The sequence below is a fragment of the Ctenopharyngodon idella genome, chromosome 9 (assembly GCF_019924925.1).
Source record: "Ctenopharyngodon idella isolate HZGC_01 chromosome 9, HZGC01, whole genome shotgun sequence".
Classification (NCBI taxonomy): Eukaryota; Metazoa; Chordata; class Actinopteri; order Cypriniformes; family Xenocyprididae; genus Ctenopharyngodon; species Ctenopharyngodon idella.
In genome coordinates, this window is record NC_067228.1 from 28,898,580 (window position 1) to 28,922,424 (window position 23,845).

A 23,845-nucleotide genomic window follows, 5' to 3' on the forward strand; every position below is an offset into this window, starting at 1 on the left:
TGTATTTTGAAGAATGCTGGTAACTAAACAGTTTCGCTTCCCATTGGACTTACATTGACAAAAAATACAATGGGAACTGAAACATTTTGGTTATCAACATTGTTCAAAATATTTCCTTTTGAAATGACAGAAGACATTTTGAAGAATGTTGATAATCGAATGTTGTTAACTGTTTTGGTTCCCATTGACTTCCATTGATTTTCTGTCCATATAGTGGAAGTCAATGGGAACTGAAACTGTTTAATTTCCAATGTTCTTTAAAATATCTTTTTTTGTGTGTTTGTGTTACATAGAAGAAAGTACTGCAAGTTTGGAATGACACGAGAGTGAGTAAATGATGACAGAAATTACTTTTTTGGGGGGCGAACTATCTCTTTAAATGTGAAGTTAAACCTATAGAATCTGGAGTAAATGTACGTATGTAGGTTAGCAACACTTACGGGAGCAGGCCATAGAGGCGGGATCTTCTTCCGCACGGAAGTAGTTTTTCTCGCAGCCGCAGTGGACGGAGCCCTCCTGGTGCGTGTAGCTGTGCGGAGGACACTTGGAGCACTTGACGTTCCCGGAGGAGGCCTTATAAAAGCCAGGCCGGCAGGCTGTGAAGACAACAACAGGAGGGAAGACAAATTAGGATGCTGGGAGACTCTAGCCAACAGGACCATTCATTACCCCATTACTATGCTGCCACTTTTAATGGAGCGAATCATTTCACATGACCATATGCATCGGCGGACACAATGGAAAGACATTTAATCATCTGTATGGACTTATACTTATACAAACTAATAGCTGTACCAACAGTGCTGAGATGTGCGTACGGTCGGCCACACGCATATACGAGTGTACGTTATGACCTCATAGGAAAGAAATATTGTTTCTAGACGGCAACAAGATTAAATGGAGAGCAAATGGAGACTGCTTCTCAACGATGTCTTGAACTTTGTTCAGATTTGCCAAGATATCAAAGTCTGAAGTGTCAATATGAACTCAAATATTTCTCATTAAATTTTATGAATAAATTATCTAAGCTGTGCTAAATTATCTAAGCTGTGCTGTGCCCCAAATTCACTGTATTGCTCCATACTATAAGACTCTACTTTCATCAGATGTAATTTGTTCAGGAATGCATAAAATGGAATTTATCCATAACATGACTTGAATACACATTTTCTATGATGAACTTTTTAAAAAATTATTGTTATTTTTTAGATTTTTAATAAAGTGTCAGGGTGATATAATTGTCCTGATGTCAAAATGAAGAATAAATAACTGCTTACATGTGTAAACGCCACAATAAAAACAAACAAATTTATAATTACATAGAATAAGTAACAAGTAATACGATCCTGGTTGATGATTGTGTGATGATTGGAACGTTGGAAATGTTCCAACATTCCAAAATTGTTGGAAAACACTGCATCATCATCGCAACGTGATCGGATACTGGAAGTCTTATTGCTTTAGCTAAGCAGCATGTCATACCGCTCCATGAGGATTTTCTCAAGATCTATGAATCGTGTTATGTTGTGTGGGCTCATTTGAATCGAGAAAACCTGCTCTAAATAAAGATGTTAAACTGATTTACAATGGTTTACTAATGCTTTGTGTTACAAGGCAAACCGCGGCGCTAACTGTTTACATGCACATTGGCGGCAGCTTTTCATACAAATATTTGATAGTTTTGGTCACAAACTGAAACATATATGCTTTTTGTATTCTACTAATTGAGACCTTTTTAACTATATATGACAAAAGACTGTAGGCCCTATTTTAACGATCTAAGCGCATGGTCTGAAGCACATGGCGCTGGTGCACTTAGGGCGTGTCCAAAATGAAAATGGTCAGCGCACCAGGCGCATGGTCCGAAAGAGTTGTACCTACTCTCTTAATGAGTCATAGGTGTGTTTTGGGCGTAACGTGCAATAAACCATAGTCTCATCACCCATTTCTTTTAAAATCCAGTTGTGCTTGCCTCAAAATAGCAATGCGCCAACAATGCACCTGAATACACCTCGTTTTCAGACCAGTTTCAGAACAGATGGCCGCGAGTGCATTTGCTATTTAAACAACGTGGCGCTGGACTTGAAAATGATAACTGTGTCAGGCTGAAACTAGCAAAAAACACTTGCGTCACACCTGCCGTCGCATTGTGCTGGGTGTATGATAGGGCCCTATATGTTATGTACTATGATGCTCTTAAAACATATCATTTTATGATAGCAATAGTTCAGGTTGTAAAATGTCATGTGGTGTGATATTACAGTATATATAAGATATATACTGTAATGTATACATATATACTGCATATGTATATATGAATATTATATATATACTGTAATGTATACATTAGATGTGTTCTGTACGTTGAATGTTGTTACGTTTTACCACATCACATTTTTAGAGTTTTTAAATTAAAACCTTTCTTGAATATGGAATACATTTTTTCAAAACAACATGACTAGAGTAGTCCTATTCTAAGGAATTTTAGGAGGAACATTCTTACGTTTAAAGTTTAAGTTTGACTGAAATATGAAACTGTGAAATCTATTTTCCTCAGGGAGGAGACAAATTTGGGAGGCTAAAGTCATAGATATGTGATAAAGTATGTTTAAAAATACTTTTAAAGTCTCCTTTAATGTCATATTCAGTGGCTGTTTCATGAATTATGCAAATACAAAAAAAATATCTCTGCTATTAAAGTGTACTCATCAGCTCATCCATCCCTATTCATGAGAATCCCATTCCATTACCCATAATGAAGAGGGAAAATCATGATGAGCTGGCTAATTACTAGGGCTCACACACATCTGTATTCCACTCCCCTTTTTTGCAGGTTCAATACCTGATACAGTTGCTGAACCAAAGCTTCAAGTCAGCACCATCTTCCTAGAATCAATTGAATTCTACTTCAGGGCAAGAAAACCGAAGGGGCTTTATTATTATAGAACCAGCAAGGTCAGGTTCTTCCCTGGGAATACAGCAGAAGACCATCTTACCATTTAATAAGGCTTTCTTGGGAGGGATGTGTGCATCCACTTCCAACATATCAGTGATGTTTATTATGTATATTATCTCACAGTCGACATTCCCACCACTTCAGCACACCTATGCCTGTTGTTGTTTTTCCTGAGAGGTTTTCTTATGCATAGTGTGAGCAGAAGAAGGCATGGAGAGTACCTGTGATGCATGAGAATGCAAGTTTATCTTAACCTGTTTCTCCTCTGAGGCCCTCCATTTGGGACTGCACAAAATGAGGCTGATGAAAGAAAAAAAAAAAATCAGGTGCTCTTAATAGCATTTGTTACAGGAAATCTAATCCGACATACTGTTACCTCTGCAAATCAGAAAACATTGAGTCCCAGATGTGATAAAAACATTGTGTGGTCAAAAGAGATCTGAGGACCGACCACAGAGGAACATTTTATAGCTCAGAGGTGTCTTTTTCAGACACCCAGAAAATGAATTCATTACCCTTAATTTATTTGACAAAATTTTTTACACACAATGTAATTTATTCCATTCAAATTAAGTTATCATTGGGTCAACACAATTTAGTTGGATTAGGTCAAATTAATGTTGATTTAAATGTAAATTATCTTTCCAATTAAACTAAATCTTCTTATGCCAGACCAACTTAATTTAATTAATTTACTAAGGTATATTTAATTTGTTTTATTTTTTGGGCGCTATTTAATTTAAGTAAATTTACTATTATTTAATTGTCTTAGGTTGGTTTGATTTATATGGTTGATGACATTTTTTATAATTATATAATGTTTATACGTGGTATAGGTAACATGTAACTTCAACTAACGTATCCACAAATCTAAAACTAAAGCTAAAACTATTAAAACAAATTGATAAAACTGAAAGAAAATAAGGTATAAATATTTGATAAAAAAATTAAGCATTTAAGTTGAAGTACAAAAAATACTAAAACAAAAATAAACTAAAGCTGAATAGAAATATGAAAAAAAAAACTAATAAAAATGATAAACTATATTAGTTAACTATATTAATTATATTAGCTATATTAGCTATATTAACTATAATAGTATAATATTAAAATAACACTGGTGAGAATTACAATAGACCTAAATGGTAGAATTGTTGACATCCAGTAAGAATACAGCTTAAATGGACAGTGTCTCACATAATTTGGTCCTGGAGGACATTAATGAGAAATGTTTTGATTGCAGACTTCAGTTGGCAAATCTGAGCACAGTATGAGACATTGTTGAGATCTCTTCTGTTAGATTACTGTTTTTTGTTTTTTTCAGGAAAATTTGTAATAAGCAAACATTTTCCATTTGCTCTCTAGGAGAAACATTTGAGATCTCAATTGTGATTTTCTTTTCTATGTGGATGGTCAGAGAACAAAAAAATCTTATTTTCATCCAATCAGCCTTGATTTTGCGACGCCCTTGACAAGTGATAAGCATTACTTATAAATAGAAATAAATTACACAGGCCAAAAATAAGCAAAGGAGATGCAAGACAAAGAGTCGCTTGGGTCAGTGAAGCAGGTGATGATAAAGAGCAAGGTGCCCCACTTTCCGTCATGAGAGCTCTTGCACTTGACAGCTCTTTAATAGAAGCCTGGGAAGCCAATGGCTCACGACGACATCATCCTCTCATCTCTCCAAACTCTCATACTGCGGTAAAAGGCTATGAAAGACATTACCCAAAGCTGTGCCTGTGCTTCCTCCACGTAATCCAAACACCTCAGATGTTCAGGGGAGCGCTGAGTGTGGGATGATGTATAAGTTTGTGTGTCTAACACGACGTGCTGAGGTGGAAGCGCTTTGTGTATGTGAGCGAGACTGAGCTCGGGGGCTGTTATTGATTACACGTGTGCTGCGAGGAGACGTTGGGGCTCACTCCCGGGCTAACAGGCACGGGAAGGGAGTGAGACCGCTACAGAGGGGCGCGGAGGTGATTTCTCATCCAGGCCTCCCAGCACACGCTCCATACGCACTTGATCTTAACAAGAACACACACATGCTCTCCCTAGAGTGACCCTTAATAAGGATATGAGAGATGATCTTATTACTTTGTCGATCTTTTCTTTGCTATCTTGACGATGTTTGATGGTGGGGCGGTCGAGTAAAAACAAAGAACTGTGAAAGAAACCTTACCATAGGATAGAAAAATCAATTGTTTTAACAATGAAATGAAGAGTAAATGGGCCAACATTTTCAGAAGAGATCTCAACAATAGCCACTTTTCCACCGTCGGGCCAAACCGTTCTTATTGCTTAACCATTTCAATTTCAACTGTGGGGCTGATAACAGAGCTCTTTTGAATGCGTTACAAATGCGTCAGTCATTGCAAGAGTTTAATCAAGTCAAGTCACCTTCATTTATATAATGCTTTATACAATACAGATTGTTTCAAAGCTTTACAGTGATAACAAGAAAATGATTCAATGATGCAAACTGTTATTTTCGGCTGTAAAAGAAAATAGTGTCATTGTCCAGATGAAGTCAGTTCAGCTTTGTCAAAAAAGCATGATGCAGATATGTTGGACAGATTTATAATAAGCGAGATGCTCGCGTTCCCTCTAGACAAGAATGTTACCTTACTGTAATGACACACAGCAACACAGCTAAAAGTTTCCTAATATGTTGGATCTTATATTGAAAGTAGCTTACATTTACCTGTTGAGAGGTGCCTTCACAAGCACCCGTAAGACTGTGATGTTTGAGTTGAGGGAGGCGCGACGCTTGAAAGGGGTGTTTGCAAAATATGCTGTATTTTTGTAATTCTGCTAGGTGCCACTAGTGTCGCAGAAACTACATACTTCATCTTAAGACTCAGATCTAAGACCCTGTTTACACCTGGAATTAAGATGATTAAGATGAAATCCCCCATATGCCAGCAAACCAATGAGAACGCGGGACAGTGATGACAATAAATAACAACAAAGTCTAGGCGGCAAAGCTGCTGTGGATCTGTGCTGTGGAACATCGTTTGGCAAATAAATAAATGAAGGACAGTTACATACGTATTGATAAAATTTTATTATGTGAGCTTTATGTTACACCTCAAACAAGGGAATTTATAGTAATATATAGAGTTATTAATTAGTGAGTCCATGAGTGGCTTGGGTATGCAGAGCATCCATAGCTTATATGGACCGCACACCCCTGATATACAGCAACTCTGGAGAAAACAGTGATGTCTCCATCCAGCTCAGTTCAGTTCTCATCCAATAGTGTCAGTGCAGTCGAGTCAATAATATTGTCCCCAACTAAGCAAGCGAAAAGGCGACAGTGGCAATGAACCCAAACTCCATCAGGTGACAGAATGGAGGAAAAAGCCTTGGGACAAACCAGGCGCAGTTGTGGGGTGGAGAGGGGAGCAGTTCTCCTCTGGCCAATGAATGAACACGGTGTGATTATGATTCAGGCTGCATCACATGTCAGAAAGTCATTATAAGTTTACCGTGAGCTTGGTCAGCTACAGAAGCTGTGTCTCAATTCAGAGGCTGCATTTTTCAAGGCTGCATTCGAAGGCCAATTGTGCCACAGCAGCGCAAAGAAGGCTGTCCCAATACAAAGGCTCGAGATGCGGCCTTTATTTTCCGGGCAACGAAGGATACAACAGATGGATCCTTCACGGCCTGTCCAAACCCCAGAATTAATTGTGCACCGGTGACAATCTTTTTTTAGAGAAATTGCCGGATTACACTTTTAAATGTAAGTATTAGGTTTCAACTTACTCAAATATCTAATTATACAAATGTAATATATATACATATTTTATGTAGATAAAATTTTATGTAGTGTATTCTCTTTATATGTACAGAAATGGACCAAGGTGAACATATTTAGACAGGTTGTGAACCCTGTTTTCTTTTCAGAAAGTTGAATATAACTTTCAAAAAAGTCCAATACAAATGTTACTGCCACTCATCAACAGCAGCTGTCACAGTTGCTAGGCGACAAGACCAATCTAGGCTAGAACGTTCCATTTAACAATGCTCGATCCAAACTTCATGGCCCTTTGAAGTCTGTGTCCTTTGAAGGATGCAGCCTCTGAATTGGGACACAGCTAGAGTAACTGGTAGCCAGGCAACAGACAAGTGACCAATCCTGAGTGGTGACATCACTTCATGCATTCTACCGAAATGCATGTAGTGATGTAAACGGTTTGTAATCGTGCCAAACCAAGCTCAAGTGGAAATATGAACTGTTCCTTACCATTCTTAGAACCGTTTAGCCTGACGGTGGAAAAGCGGCTACTGTCTCAAAGGCTACGTTCAGACTGTCAGTCCAAATCTGATTTTTGTGCATATCCGATTGAAATCCGATCAGATTTAGCAAGTCTGAACGGCCAAAAATCACACGAAATGCGATTTTTACAAATCTGTTTCAAACTACATTCATATGTGGTTTGAAATCCTATTCAAATCGCATTTCTGGAAATCCGTTTCAGTCTGACCGCTCTGATCGGATTTCGCGTGGTTTATGTGACTTTCTCATGCAACGTAAAACGTAAACATCAGATGTTGTTATAGGAAACATGCTGAAAGTCGTTGCAGAAACAAGGCTGTGTTGTAAAGTAAAAAGTTGCAAAGTACCGGACGAGCAGAAATTAGCAATATAACTGAGACATGTTTTGAGACTGGCAGAGACGACAGCACGGAATAAAGAGCGGCGGCTACAAATTGTCATGTTGTAAATAAGACAACATCTGTACTGCAAACCCCTCCATGTTGCAGTTCTTGTTGTTTTTGGCCAACCTACCAACATAACATCATTGCCATAGAAACCAATGCAGATATTCCTGAAAACAAAAAAGCACCGCAGACGCACAAATCGGATCTGAACAGTTGCAATACACAGTGTGGACGTCAATAATTTTAGATCAGATTCCAATCGGATTTGGAATGACAGTCTGAATGTAGCCAAACTGTGCTCAGATATGCCAAGATACCAAAATGTACACTTAACAGTCATCTTAATATTAAATTTTAATTTAGAAATTGTAAACATTTGTAATAGAAGAGGCGTGTTTAACATTGTCATGGATCCAAACAGTTTTAGGGATTTTTTTCTTCTTCTAGTATTAAGCAAAAACCCATTTAATTTTGGTAAAATTTTCAAAAAATAAGACATAATTTTTATTTTGCTTCTCAAATAAATGTAACTTGATTTAAGAATGATTAGATATTTGTACTGGAAAACAAGACAAAAAATACTGATAATACTAAAATACTACGTTTATTGTTGTTGTTGTTGTTGTTTTTATAGCCTGCCAACAGTTTCAAATCTCAAATGTATTTTGTATTTCAAATGTTAACAAATGTATTTCAAATCTCAAATGTAGTCTATTTTTAATTTTCCATAATTTTTTTCAACGCAGAAATATCTGACATAAAGGTGATGCTTAAGTGAAACAAAATTGATATCTCCATTAAATTACCTGAACAATGAAAGTTTCCTGTGGGAAGGGGTAGCTATGTGATAAAATAGAATTTAAAAAATGAAATGTTCCTCTGGGCTACAGGATAGAAACCTGAAAAGAATCTTATGTCATTGGTAACTAGTGATATGATATGAGCACAGACCTCCTTGTGACTAAACAGGATCCTATCAATCAATAGAAGCATAATGTGATGACATGACGGTAAGTGCTGGCTAGATTCACTTACGGTAGTGTCTTTATACAGTAGCTGGCAGTGAGGGAGAGGATACAAGGAACAAATGCATTCATTCAGCACTCCCTGTTCAAACTAATTGCCTGTGAAACTGTATCTGACTCACTGGCTCTCAAAAGAAAAGCCCACAGTAGATGTCCTTCCTCTGGGGAAACGAGAACAAGTCCTCAAAGGTCAGAATCTCATTCCTGTTATCACTTACAAAATTTCTGATGTAAAAGTCTAAAATTAAGACTGTATGAGATAATGGGAAATCTTATAGTTTACAACATGTATAGTAAAAACACCTTTCTTACACCTTAAATAATAATAATAATAATAATAATAATCAGTGTTGGGGATAGTACATTTCAAGTAATGTAAGTTATATAATCAGATTACTTTAAGTAACTAGTAAAGTAAAACATACTTTTAAATTTACAACAAAACATCTCCGTTTTTCAAAACATTACAGTTTTTCAAATAAGTAATGCAAGTTACTTTATTTTCCCTTGTCCCCATGTTGAGAGAAATCAGGAGTAAGTGCAGAGGTGTTGTGTTGTAATGCATTACTTTTAAAAGTAACTTTCCCCAACACTGATGATGATGATGATGGTGTCTTCAGAGTTCCTCTTTTTGATATAACTTCCTGCTTTTGTTGTCACACGACAACAAAATGGCTTCCTGTTTTTTTTTTTTTAATTTGACAGATGAGTCAAATATTCAAAATATATATATATAAAAAAAACAAATGTATATTTAATTCTAATATAATTCTACTTATAATACATGAAATATTAATACTAATCACGAGACTTATAAAACTGTAATAAATGAATTTACTGTATATTAGATTTAAATGTAAAAACTTACATCAAATAGATTTATTTATGAAATCAATTATAAAGCAATTATCAAGTAGTGCATCTTTAACATTGAATATTTATGCAACAGCACAAATAACATCATGTATAATTAAAGTAAAAATCCAGCACACATCAGATGATGATTTGTCCCTTTCTACTTGGAAAGCAGAGCTTGGTTCATTTCCAGGAGAGTTTCATGTATAAAGTTTAAAATGAAGGTTATCGCTAGATGTTGAGTTGAGAACCACTAAGCGAGCATCATGGGAAAAGCCCCAAACCTAATTAAAGTGAATGCATGGGTTTCATTTCCACTGCTAATTCAATCACTGCCAACACTGACACCTCTAGAGCTCTCCGTTCAAATGACCTCTGACCTTGATCAATGCCTGCCTGGCACTCCTGCACAGCCAGAGGCCTGACAGTGCCTCTCTAAGCATATTCACATTGCATGACAAATCTAGTTTGTGGTCCGAAAGTTTCAAGCCACAACGGACTAAATAAAGTTTCAAAGTTTATACATCTTCTAAACATGCTAACAAGTTACATGTGATCATGTGTTGAGGATAAACAAACAGAGGAATACACAAACAAATTCCTCAGCACAAATGCACAATTAAACACACATTCATAAATCACAGATTCACATATGTGTCCGAATTGTGTTCACATAAGCAACCTCTCTTCACTCAGTGGTCCATTTGTAACCGCGGGCACTTAGGAGAGCTCAGCTGTAGCACTCAGAGAGGCCTGAAATGTGATCAGTGCTCCTCTGTTTGTCCTGGAACCTCTACAATGGCGCTCTCAGAGGAGAATAAGGCCACCTCTCCTTGAATCAATACATGCTGCCTTGTAAACAACACCAATGACACCACCAAAACACCCCATTTTTATAAGCCTTTTTATTTTAAAAAAGGACTCAAGAACACAAATGTGGCCAAGGACATCAATGTCACATCATCGCCTGCATAGTTTCATGACCCATATTTTACATACAAAAACAAGCACATTTCAGCCCAATATCAATTTATTTATTTATTTTTTTGCTAGTTTTTTTTGCTAGTTTTTTTGCTAGTAAACCTTTTTTTTTTTTTTTTTGAATGCGACTGGACGTTTCTAAATGGTTAGTGGATAAATTTATGTAGTTGCTGTGGAGTTGATTCAACTCATCGACTAGCATGTGCTGTCATGTAAATCTTTTGTGCAAATCCAGCGTTGAATTGACCCTCATTTGTGAAGCAGTCCAGCGTAAAAAGACGGCATGGCAACAACTCTTCCTCTTCCAACTCTTCCTCTTCTCTAAAGCAGCCTGACATGGCCTCACCCCCTTTGTTGCATGTTCCCGGGGGCTGGGTTTATGTAAATTTTGGGGTTTGTGATGTCACCAACCCGGGAAGAAGCTCGTAGACTCTACCCGTGGTTTGTTGTAGTCCTTAAAAAGCGATTTCTATAAAAGAAAATATCTCCTTTGCTGAACTTTGAGCATTGTAACTTTGCAGATGTTTGTTATGCTCAAACAGCAACATTACACACTAACTAAAGTTAAAAAAGTGAAATCATAATCAAGGACCCCTTTAATAATAAATACTGTAATAGTATAAAAACAATGGTAACACTTTACAATAAGGTCTCATTTGTTAACCTTAGTTAATGTATTAACTAACATGAACTAACAATGAATGAGCAATATATTTGTTACAGTATTTATTAATGTTTGTTAATGTTTGTTAATAAAAATCCAGAACATTGTTTGTTCATGTCAGTTCACAGTACATTAACTAATGTTAACAAATACAGCTTTTGATTTTAGTAAATGTGGAAATTAACATAAATTAAGATTATTAAATGCTGTAAAAGTATTGTTAATTCTTAGTTCATGTTAACTAAAGTAGTTAACTAATGTCAACTTATGAAACCTTATAACACTGATCTTGACAGTTTTCACGACATTCATAGTCAGGAAACAGATGAGGCTGACTGTTTCTCTCCCAACCTTCCCAATCTGAGCATAATATAATATTGCAGAACCTATATGGGACCTAAAGTGCAACTTTTTCATAATTTTCCTGTTCTGAGAACCAAACCCTAACATTCCCTGAACATTCTGGGAACCAATAATTGGAAAAACTATGCAGTTCACAAAGCGGATAAATGTGTTGTGGAGAGGGAGCCAGGCTCTCCATCAGCTCTCTCAGAGTGAAAGGAAAGGTCAGTGAAGGTTTCGCTCCACTTCGATGGTGCCAGCGGTAAACAGAGCGAGTAGTTGAGAGTGTTGACTAAACAAATGATTTCCTGGTTCCATAGACCAGCTCCCACCCCTTCCATTCCACAAGGTCAAAGGGACTCTCGCCCCCCTCCTACTCTCCTCTTCGCGTCTCCTCTCACTCTCCCACCCCAGCTCTGGGTAAAATTAGATTTGATCAGGCATCCTGCGGGACAGCTATTCTTCTGCGTTAGAAATGGCAGAGCGAAGCCCCCGCTGGAGCCCATTGCACTGAAGATGGATATTAGCATTGTAATGCGTGCCGCGCTTCTGGGACTGTTTACAGTTCCAAACATGTGTTTCCACCCTGCTTTTGCAGCACAGCTATAATGCCTCCAGTGTGCCCGCACCTTCCCAATCCGCTCATCAGCGGGCTTTCTCATTCAAATCAGCTTGAGATCAGACCGCTTAATTAGGCCGCACATTTCCCAAAGTGAAGCTCCAATGTGAGGAGCCTCTTTAAGACCCTTTTGAAATGAATGAGCCTCCACTCCAGAAACATTACCTTGTAGTTACCAGCACAAACACCAACAGAGGCCCGAGAAAGCTGATATGAATTAGTGTCGTAGAAAGTGCCAGCTCGGCAGCTCCCTCATGCATCTGCTGGCAAGCTAACAGAGTGAATTTGTAATTTGTTTTGGGGGGTTCGTTTTGATTAGTTCTGGCTGTGATGAATGCACTGCATCAAAGGTAACAATAAACATTTTGCTCTGACATTACTGCAACTTAGTGATGCTCGCTAGTTCCTTGGCGTTGGGTTCCAAACACCATTGACGCACTGTGATATGTTACAAATGTACTCTGCGAGGCTAATGAATAGCTTTGCAGGCACTCCGATAGGAATGAGAAACAGCGACGCCATTTTAATACAATTATCACACAGCAAATGACCACATTGGGTAATGCATTTGCCTTTAAAGATCCTTATAAATTAATTACAGACCTCTGTGGTTGATTCCTCTTTGTAAATCTGTCAAAGAGAATCATAATATTGTGCTTGCGCTAAAAGTGCTCTAATTATGATTCAGTAATGACTCAGAGCAGAGCGGGTCACTCATTGTGAGGGCCCTGTACCATCTAACTGGCATATTTCATAATTAGAGAGCTAGCAAACGAAGGATTTCGAAGCATTTCGTCTGTGAAGTGGGATAGAGATGCAGCTGCACCTCATTAAAAGCAGCATTTCATTCCTGTTCAATGGCATAATCCTGTCGCTACGGACAACAACGTTGTGTCTCACCGCTCTATTAACTTCCTATTTACACACTGTCAGGGCAGCCCGTAGCCCTGCCGCAGGATGGACACACAAGTGCGTGCAAACACACATACTCATCTGCATTAATGTGCCGTCTCATGCGAGCCCTTCAGGCTTGATCCCTCGTCTTGCCCATCATTGTGAGGCCAAGAGCACCTCTGAAAATGAATCCGAATCCAGCCACCAAAAGCTAATTAGAATATATGCCGAGTGAGAAATGTAAAACTCTGAAGTGGGAGAAAACTCTGGCTTTACTACTTTTAAAAAGTGTGTATACTATACATGTACTAATTCGGTAACTCTTTACAATGAGGTATAATTTGGTCTAACATTCGTTAATGCAATAACTAACATTAACAATGAGAAATATATTTTACAGCAGTTTTTTAAAATTACTAGAAAAATTAAGAATTACTAGAAGTTAGCTGAGAGAATACCAATAAATGCAAGTCTTAGGGTTGCAACATTTTTTAATATAAAAAGGAAATAAAAATATGTTATTTTGGCATTTTTTGTTTTGTAAAATAATAATAATAATAATAATACATTTGTACATTTGCAGCACTACAATAAGGTTTGATTTGTTAACATTAATAATCAATAATCACACATTAGTTTGACACTACTAATGTTAATCTAATTACTAATAAGATCAAAAGTTGTATCTGTTAACATTAATGCAGTGTGAACTAACATGAACATTTTTATTAAGTAATGTATTGATTTTAATTGACTAACATTAACAATGTTACTCAATAAAAATCTCATGTTCATGTTAGCCATTAAATCTAAGAAATAAAAATAAAAGTATGATTTTTTTTTTAAAAAAAGGATAAACAAATCAAAGCTTATATATATATATTTGTCTTACTAAAACGTTGCACCCCTAAAACTTGCATGTTGGACATGGACAAACTTCTCTTTCCCCTAAAAATCAGCACTGAAAAAAAAAAAAAAAAGTCCACAGATTCGATCAGGGCCTCTTTATGTGGGACTGTTTTGGTGCACTGCCTGGGCAGTATATGTTATAGAGATGCTATAGGACCACAGATTTATTGAACTCATGGTGATGGACCACCTTTGCAGGGACTGTTGTTTCCAAGGCTTAACTCTACATCAGTGTTCTTGTCAGCAGTTAAGGTCAGTGTGTGCTGTGTGTGTGAAGGAAAGCTTAGCTCTATGTTCACAGCTGGACGCATGTGTACAGATTATAAACTAACGCAGGGAACAGCTGGGAGCCCCAATAGCATCTGCGGATGGCTACATGCATGAGTATGTTGGGGCCGTTAAACAGTTCCTGATATCCACAAACATAAACAAATACACAGTGAACACAGTCATACAGAAACACTATTAAAATAAAGACAGTTTTAGTGATGTGATCCTATCCTATTCCTATTCCTCGATGTCTGATCAAAACGTAGGTATCTTTTTCTAATTAAAAGTGTTTTACAATACTTAATCACTAATCTTAGTGCTATGCAGACTAAGCTTTTAGCTTGCAAATGGATGGTTAACTGAAATCACAAAGAATGAAATGTTTAATTTGATCATTTTAAGCTTTGGTATGCAATTACATGCAATTTTGAATAAATTAATGAACATTTTTCATGATCAAGAGTCAAGACTAAATACATGGAAAAGTTTTTGTTTATTATTTCTAATCAGGCACTATATAGAACACCCATAACAAAGTTGTCTCAGGAATGAAATGCCTTTGTGACTCTAAAATCTGTACTGAATTGAAAAGTCAATATGTCAGACATTCATATAATGACCATAAAATATATTCAATGAAAGATAAATATTTAATTGTGGTTATTATATTACAACTCATGTGATAAGTGATTAATAGAAATATTTATTGGGGTCTTTTATAGCCGTTGCCGCATTTGCATTATGCCTAACAACTCATGGCACATTGATGTCTTTTATTATATTGCTGTTTTATATAAAAAAGTAAACCACAAGATATTACTGTGTTAATATATTACATGAATATTGCTTTAATATAGCATACGAACACATGCAAAACTGAGTGAGACATATGCAAAAATGTTCCAGCATCTTTCTTGCTAAGGCGCTACATGGGACTGGGTCAGTCAGTAATTTTAGGACATCATTTCGCCAAAATCCCCTGACACGTCTCAATAAGCCACCATGATGCCTGTAGCAAATTGAGAGCAGGAGAAGAAGAAAGAGGGAAGAAAAAGAGAGAAAGTAGCTTTGAAACAACTAAGCCTATTAGCATAATTTTCAAAGCTTCTCAGAATGCGAGTCCTCCTGTCGGAGCCATCCCTCTTCCTTGGTGCCATTGTACTGAATGTACTGCTCTGCTACAGAAGCCAGCACAATGGGAGCCCTGCATCGGCCACCACCTAATCCCCTATTGTGGCAGGTTTATGGCCGCCTCTTTTTCGGGGGCCCCTTAGGACCCTCCATTCCTCTGGAGCTGCTGGACCACACGGAATCGGCTGCCAGTGATAAATCTCCACTGCAGACAAAGAGATGGCGGGTCAGCCAAGGGTTCAGGGATTGTGCTGGCCACTTTTAATGTACGCTGACTGTCAGCCACAGGCATGACTGATAACAGAGGTATTATTTTCACAGAGGAGCAGTGCCCAACACCAGCCATAAAACCTCCTATTCTAATCCAAATGACCTCCCTCTGGCTATTGTGGAGAGGACGCGCTTCCGTGCAGAGCTCAAGTGCGATAACCGTGGCCAACACAGCCGTAGAGAGAGGAGGGATCCATCCGCAGAAGAATTACTGTCTATCTCTATTGTGTCCCTGTGTGGGAGGACTAGCTGCCAACAGCCGACAACAAGGAGGTGTTCCATTTGCCCACCTCCGTGACGCTGACAGAACATAAAAATTCAGGTGGCAGAGATCTGCTCAGCGTAGGTCCCTTTCTTCCCCATTGCGTTTCCCCATCTCTGGTGATAAAAAAAAGAGTGAAACACCTAGAAATCTAATGGGCCGAAGAAATTATTCAAATGCTTATGCTATTACATCACCCACGTCATCAATGAATACATGCATATGGGATTCGTATGAGAGTGCATACGCTTTTTGGCTCTGTTCCAAAACCTCTACTGTCTATGTAGACATTTGTTTTTTAAAGCCAGGGACACAGTTAACGACTATTTCCTTTGACTGAAGCAGATTTAAATATTTACACACAGAATTTAAACACCGACTGTAATCGCCAACTGAACGCAACTGGCTCTGACTGGACGCTTTTGAGCGTGATCAGTCATAAGTATCAAATTACAATTATAATCGGCCTTACAATTGTTAAGTGTGTCCCTGGCTTAAGGCAGCATCCTAACCTCCTAATTGACTGTTTTGGAACACTCTACACTCTGTATGGAAGATGCAACTTACAACTCATTCAAATAGAGTGTGATGTTAGCATGTTGCTAAGCTAGCAATGCAACAGTACAATAAGCATAAAAATACACCATACAAACAAATATGAAATGTTGGTATTAATAATCCACATTTCTGCCACGTCCTCCACCATATTGTTTTTTCTTTCTTCTTTCTTCACAGAGCTGGATGGGACAATATCACACTGTCACAATGCATTACAGGAGTGCTTTCTTCACAAAGGATGTATAAGGATGTCTTAGATTTTGGCTAAATTTAGGTATCTTAGGAGGCAGCGTAATTAATGTTATTATCATAATTACCTTTTGGAACAGTCTCTGCAATGGGGACCATTCATTTCAATGCCTACAGTGGGTACGGAAAGTATTCAGACCCCCTTAAATTTTTCACTCTTTGTTATATTGCAGCCATTTGCTAAAATCATTTAAGTTCATTTTTTTCCTCATTAATGTACACACAGCACCCCATATTGACAGAAAAACACAGAATTGTTGACATTTTTGCAGATTTATTAAAAAAGAAAAACTGAAATATCACATGGTCCTAAGTATTCAGACCCTTTGCTCAGTATTTAGTAGAAGCACCCTTTTGATCTAATACAACCATGAGTCTTTTGGGGAAAGATGCAACAAATTTTTCACACCTGGATTTGGGGATCCTCTGCCATTCCTCCTTGCAGATCCTCTCCAGTTCTGTCAGGTTGGATGGTAAACGTTGGTGGACAGCCATTTTTAGGTCTCTCCAGAGATGCTCAATTGGGTTTAAGTCAGGGCTCTGGCTGGGCCATTCAAGAACAGTCACGGAGTTGTTGTGAAGCCACTCCTTCGTTATTTTAGCTGTGTGCGTAGGGTCATTGTCTTGTTGGAAGGTAAACCTTCGGCCCAGTCTGAGGTACTGAGCACTCTGGAGAAGGTTTTCGTCCAGGATATCCCTGTACTTGGCCGCATTCATCTTTCCCTCGATTGCAACCAGTCGTCCTGTCCCTGCAGCTGAAAAACACCCCCACAGCATAATGCTGCCACCACTGTATTGGACAGGTGATGAGCAGTGCCTGGATTTCTCCACACATACCGCTTAGAATTAAGGCCAAAAAGTTCTATCTTGGTCTCATCAGACCAGAGAATCTTATTTCTCACCATCTTTAGCAAACTCCATGCGGGCTTTCATGTGTCTTGCACTGAGGAGAGGCTTCCGTCGGGCCACTCTGCCATAAAGCCCTGACTGGTGGAGGGCTGCAGTGATGGTTGACTTTCTACAACTTTCTCCCATCTCCCGACTGCATCTCTGGAGCTCAGCCACAGTGATCTTTGGGTTCTTCTTTACCTCTCTCACCAAGGCTCTTCTCCCCCGATAGCTCAGTTTGGCCGGACGGCCAGCTCTAGGAAGGGTTCTGGTCGTCCCAAACGTCTTCCATTTAAGGATTATGGAGGCCACTGTGCTCTTAGGAACTTTAAGTGCAGCAGAATTTTTTTTGTAACCTTGGCCAGATCTGTGCCTTGCCACAATTCTGTCTCTGAGCTCTTCAGGCAGTTCCTTTGACCTCATGATTCTCATTTGCTCTGACATGCACTGTGAGCTGTAAGGTCTTATATAGACAGGTGTGTGGCTTTCCTAATCAAGTCCAATCAGTATAATCAAACACAGCTGGACTCAAATGAAGGTGTAGAACCATCTCAAGGATGATCAGAAGAAATAAACAGCGCCTGAGTTAAATATATGAGTGTCACAGCAAAGGGTCTGAATACTTAGGACCATGTGATATTTCAGTTTTTCTTTTTTAATAAATCTGCAAAAATGTCAACAATTCTGTGTTTTTCTGTCAATATGGGGTGCTGTGTGTACATTAATGAGGAAAAAAAAATGAACTTAAATGATTTTAGCGAATGGCTGCAATATAACAAAGAGTGAAAAATTTAAGGGGGTCTGAATACTTTCCGTACCCACTGTATGTAGGCAGTTCACTAGGTTTTGGAGCACAAAGTTTCAGTGTGTTTGTGTGTGTACGTGTGTGTGTGTGTGTGTGTGTGTGTGTGTGTGTGTGTGTGTGTGTGTGTGTGTGTACTGTATGCTAGGTAATGGAGGAGAGAGCACTCAAAACAAAAGCCTGCACGAATGACCAGCATGTGTGAGGAATAAGTGTCCTCCTTTCAAGAGTGCTAAAATAGGTCATCTCCAACACTTCATAAAAACAACACTGAGCTCCAAGTGAGGACAGCTCACTTCCTCTTTCACCAGCTCCTGACCAAAAATATATTAGCATTCCATGCACAGGAAACAAAATACCAGGATTGTCAGACCTAAGATAATTAAAGGCACAGTTAACTCAAAAATGAAAATTTCTGTCATCATTTACTCACCCTCATGTTTTGAACCGGGATCACTTTCTGTGAAATACAAAAAGTGTATTTAAAGAACATTTTAGCTGTTCCTTTTTTTTATATGAAATTCAACGGGGATGACTGCTGTCAAGCTCTGAAAGTCATACGCTTTGGAACGACATGAGGCTGAGTAAATGATGACAGTATTTTTTAATAGCCAAAAATGTGTAAATGTGATTTCACAAATCCCAGTTTTATACATCATAACCTTGATTAATACCCATTCTTACAAAGAGTGACATGTAATTTTATTTTCGCGATTTATTTACACAGCTGAAGTCTTGCTTGGCCAGTGTGTGTTCAGTAACTTTATCAAGGGAACTAAAGTAATGCTCGGCAAGAGGATGTCAACCACTGCGCTAGAATCTGTTGAATTTCTAGAAAGTCATTGCCAAACCACAACTTTTCATTGTAACCATATGGCCAGTCCCCATGGTCACCTTCCCGCTTACTTCACACCTGCTGTTCCAGCCCAAACATGAAGCTATTCAAATAGCAGATGAGTGATCACTCATTTACTGGAGATCATTATCAAGAACCCGTTTAGTTTCCAAATGACCTATGGACCCTGGTAACCCACACTCAACGTTCTGACCAAATCATTAATAAAACTACATTTGCCTTTCCTGAAGGAAATACCAGTGCTTGCAAGGTAGAAAAAAAAAGATAGTATTTTAGTTTCAAGTTTTAGGCGTTGGTTCCGTGCGAATAAAATGCTGCATCAGAGCAGCTTTGCCATTGTCACAGTATGACAATCAGCCCGCATTTCATTTTAAAGTTCAATACTTAATATGTAGAACAAACTGTAACCTGATAGTTGCTGGAACCGTATGAGCCTCAAGTCTTACCGAATTTCATAGTTCTACAGCAGGGTGTCCAATCCTGCTCCTGGAGGGCCAACGTCCTGCAGAGTTCAGCTCCAACCTCCCCAAAATATACTTGGCTGAAAGTTTCTAGTGATCCAGGCTTGATTAGCTTCAGCTGTGTTTAATTGAGGTTGGAACTAAACTCTGCAGGACTGTAGATTGGACACCCCTGTTCTACAGTGATACAAATTCTTGCAATGATGATTTGTCACTTGCTCATAATGAAGCTGTAAGCATGAAAGCTCCTTAGGAGGCCTTGGCTGCCTGAATATAAAATATCCGGAGAAAAGATCAGGTTCTTTAGTGATCAGCAGCTCCTGCGAGGGTCAGGAAGGGGTCTGACGCCCATGCCGTTACGGGTAGCTAACAGAGCGAGGATGCTATTTACTGTAGATTCCTTCGGCAGGTGCCCCGTTCCAGCCTGGGCAGAGGGGCCCACAAATCAATCTTCTGTGTCGAGCCACTCCGCAGGGTGTCCGCACATTTGTTAAGGCTTGCCTGCCAGCCAGTCCCCATTTGTCTCTCTGAGGGGGCCACTCTAGGGGAAAGGCTGTCTCACCAGGGGCCGCGCCGTGCAGGCTGGGTACAGGGAGCAGCGCTGCCATAAATCAGAGGTCCCCTGCACAGAGCTACGCTGTGAGGCTGTCAGGGTCGGAGGAGACATGCCACCGCAGGTGATCCACAGACACCGTGGCAGGACGGCACCGAAACATCAAGAGTCTCTTCTTACCTACCCTCAGACAGCTGTTGAGAATGTCCCTCTCTTTCTTCATAAATACCCATGCTCGCACTGACAGGCGCTCACGCTATGCTCTTCTGTTTGTTAACAGTGTGTTACATAAAATGCCCTCCTGCGGCTCGGTTCCTGAGCCACGGATATTTTCTGATGACACAGCAGAGCGGTAGAATTTATGAGACTAGAATAAACCTTTTCTGAAAAGCACAAGTGCTTGCAAACAACCTCAGGCTTTGTCAGAGATTAAATGTGAATGCGGCGGGTTGCTTGATGCCTGCGCTTTGACAGTGAGAGAAGAGGGGGGAAAAATGCAGAGGTTTTGAAATGAGCCAAACACCAAGGGACCCTCTCTGAGACGAGCGAGCTCCTCTGGGTCCTCCTTAGATATCTTGAGTGCACCAAGAAAGGGAATGCTTGAGGAGGGCTGACATTTCACATAAAACCCCCTCTTTATACAAGGAGAGGGGCAATTATCAGACTGTTTGCACCAGTCAGGGGGGCAATTACCTGAGAGAAAGGTCAGAAGCAGTGTTCTGCTCTGGGTCCTCCTCCAAAGGATTGATTGCTCACCTGGGTTCATCACTGGTGCTGATACGCATGGTCTCACGCGATTTTGTCTCCTTGGACTCACTGAGATATCCTGACACAGTTCTCTGACAGATCTGTGTTTCCACCAACTGAGGTCTTAACATGAATAGTCAGCTGGATGGACTTTCATATGTTGTTATTTAGTTGCTCTGGCATAAAACATTTTAATAAATAAATATTAAAAAATATTTCATATTATAAAATAATAAGATTCATTTTTATTTTATTTTATTTCTTCTATTCTTTTCTAAATAATACTTACAATTCTAATACTAAATAATACAGTCATTTTCATTTTCAAAAGTTACAAAGCACTGTACTTGTAACGTAGACTCGCTTGCTGTCAGGATAATCCTTTATGCAAAATGTAAATACTTATATGAATTTGTAAAATTTACAATGTAATATATAAGTTGTGCGCTAAGGAAAAGCATCTCAAATGCATTAATGCATTAGTTTGAAGCACTTAATATAATGATTTAGCTTTAAGCACTTAATATAATGTACATCTCATGTTTAAAGGCACAATATGTAGAATTTATGGATTAAAATATCCAAACACCACTAGAACAGTGTTATATATTTTGTTGACTTTTTTGTTTAAATCCAGAGAAATAAGCAATTTTTAACCAGGACATTGTCCAGGACAGTGTCCGACTGTCTGATTTTATTTTGTAGAAACCATATTTTGTAGAAACCAGACTCATGTATTACATGTTTTATTAGACAGGTGAGCAACTGTTTGGTTACATTTATAGAGAGAAAACGAATTATTGTTATATAGGTCAACACTTTAAGTCATATTGTTTAAATCTAGTTTTCTTGATTTTCTACGAGTATCATGCTTTTACCATGCCTCAGAGAAAAACATAGTATAATCAGATGCAGCTTTATTTTTAGTAACAGTTTAATACAGCATTTTCTTCATCATACAATACGTTTGTATTAATCACATGCCATTTATCAGCACAAGCCATCCAGCATTTATTAATATGATTTTCTAAAATTGATCTAGCTTACTGCAGTGTGCAACAAGTGTCTCACTGCGTTCGCTCGGCAGCAACTCACTCAAATGTATCTAATATGATAAAACAGTGCTCCGTTATCTCATTCGCTTGACCGGAAGAAGCGGCGCCGGCAACTGTGGCATAATAAAAGTTCCTCTGCTGTCGAGGCGTATGTCGCACTCGTCTCGCTCCAGCGGCCTCGTTCAGCTCCCACAGCACTTGGCCCTGCTTTGCTTCATACTACAGTAACGTTAATAATCTCATCCACGAGCATGATTTCTGTGAGGTGAAGACGACATATCCCAAGATTCCGTGCTCAAACTCGGCGTCATCAAGCTATGCCTTTGTTTTGAATAAGCGACCTCTAGTGGCGAAAATTCTACATACTGTGCCTTTAAGACAACTTGTGCACTTTCGTTTTTTTTTTGTTTTTTCAGATGTGTTCGCAACATCAGAGTATATAGATAGAAATGATATTGTCCCATCCTAAGGGGGAAACATGGAGTTTGAAATTACATTCTGCACATGGTTAAAAGAACACTGTATTCGTTCGGTACACATGTGTACCGAACTGAAAGACCCTTACCGAAAATTTTAGGTACGAATACACGTACGTTACACCCCAATGTATGTATGATCAGAGTTGACATTTTGATTTATAATAAGTCTTGAAACAGTAGCAAGGAAGCCCACTGAAGACAAAACTTCAGACTTCAGTTCTTTCTAAATTTGATCTGGGTTTTTAATATAAAGGGGGACATGAGGCTATGCCTCTTATCACAAAACCCAGTGTTCAGCTTGTTTCTGCTCACACTTCAATCTAACCACCGTGTAGTGCAGAGAGAAAACCTCACACCTCAAGACAGTCCTCGCTAAATTAGTGTTATAAACTCACACATCTCCCAGATTCAATCTCACAACCTACCTAGACTCAAAATTTCTCTTTCTGTCTCTCTCACACACTCTTCCTGTATCCTCAGGGTTACTGCTACTCGAAGAAATGCTCATACAGCAGAACACAACTTTAGATAAAGAATCATTTTGCTAGAAGTTTTGAGACGTCGGCATAAACTCGGATCGAGTGGGAAACAATGGCTTAATCTTCACTGTTACAATACATCATGGCTTCTTCTGTAAAACAGAACAAACGCATTGACAATTTTCAGTTCTTCTCAGTACACAACAACTGTGCACTGACATTAATCAAGACATTTATGAAGACCATGTTTAATTGGCATTGACCAGTCTGCCAGGAAACAATATTGTGGTTACAAGTTAAAGGGTTTGCACAATAAGTGCTTTTGAGGAAGAAATATTCAGTACATCAGACCTACTTTGATTGAAGTACAATTTTGTATATTTATAAAAATATAATAGGCCTATACAAAATTTTCTTCACATGATGTGCAATAATATGTGCATGCATGAGATCACAAAAATCATGTTTTCTGTTAAGAGTGGACATAATACAATAGCTGATATGATCCTGTTATCAGCATGCTCACAGAGGGTTTTTTCTTTTATCTCACAGATTTGAGAATCATAGTGACCAGCTATTGGCCCACACTGGACTGCATGCATACTGACATTTATTTTGTCATTGCATTCTTTCTTAGTAACATTCCTGACTGAATGGCTCATTATGCGGCTCATTAGGGGCAGGGTCTTAATCTCCTCAGGTGTGAATCACAGCATTATTCATGAAGATTCACGCCTCTTCGCATACGGCCTGTGTAAACAAAAAGTGTCTTAGAAATGTAAAATCAATACATTGTTTTTTGTGTCCGAGTAGGCAGGATAATTTCCACATCATTTTGAAGCAAAAACTCTAGACTAAAATATACAGTTCCC

At 38.7% G+C, this 23,845-nt stretch overlaps 1 protein-coding gene across 3 annotated transcripts in view; it reads right to left on the reverse strand.

The window, feature by feature from the left end:
• The window catches only part of epha3 (eph receptor A3), a 126,573-nt gene that overhangs the window by 58,361 nt on the left and 44,367 nt on the right, over window positions 1-23,845 (reverse strand). For all 3 annotated transcript variants that reach the window (XM_051905925.1, XM_051905924.1, XM_051905926.1), the window contains exon 4: window positions 441-596. In XM_051905925.1, the coding sequence (XP_051761885.1) occupies window positions 441-596 (156 nt within the window). The remainder of the gene's footprint in view (window positions 1-440; window positions 597-23,845) is intronic.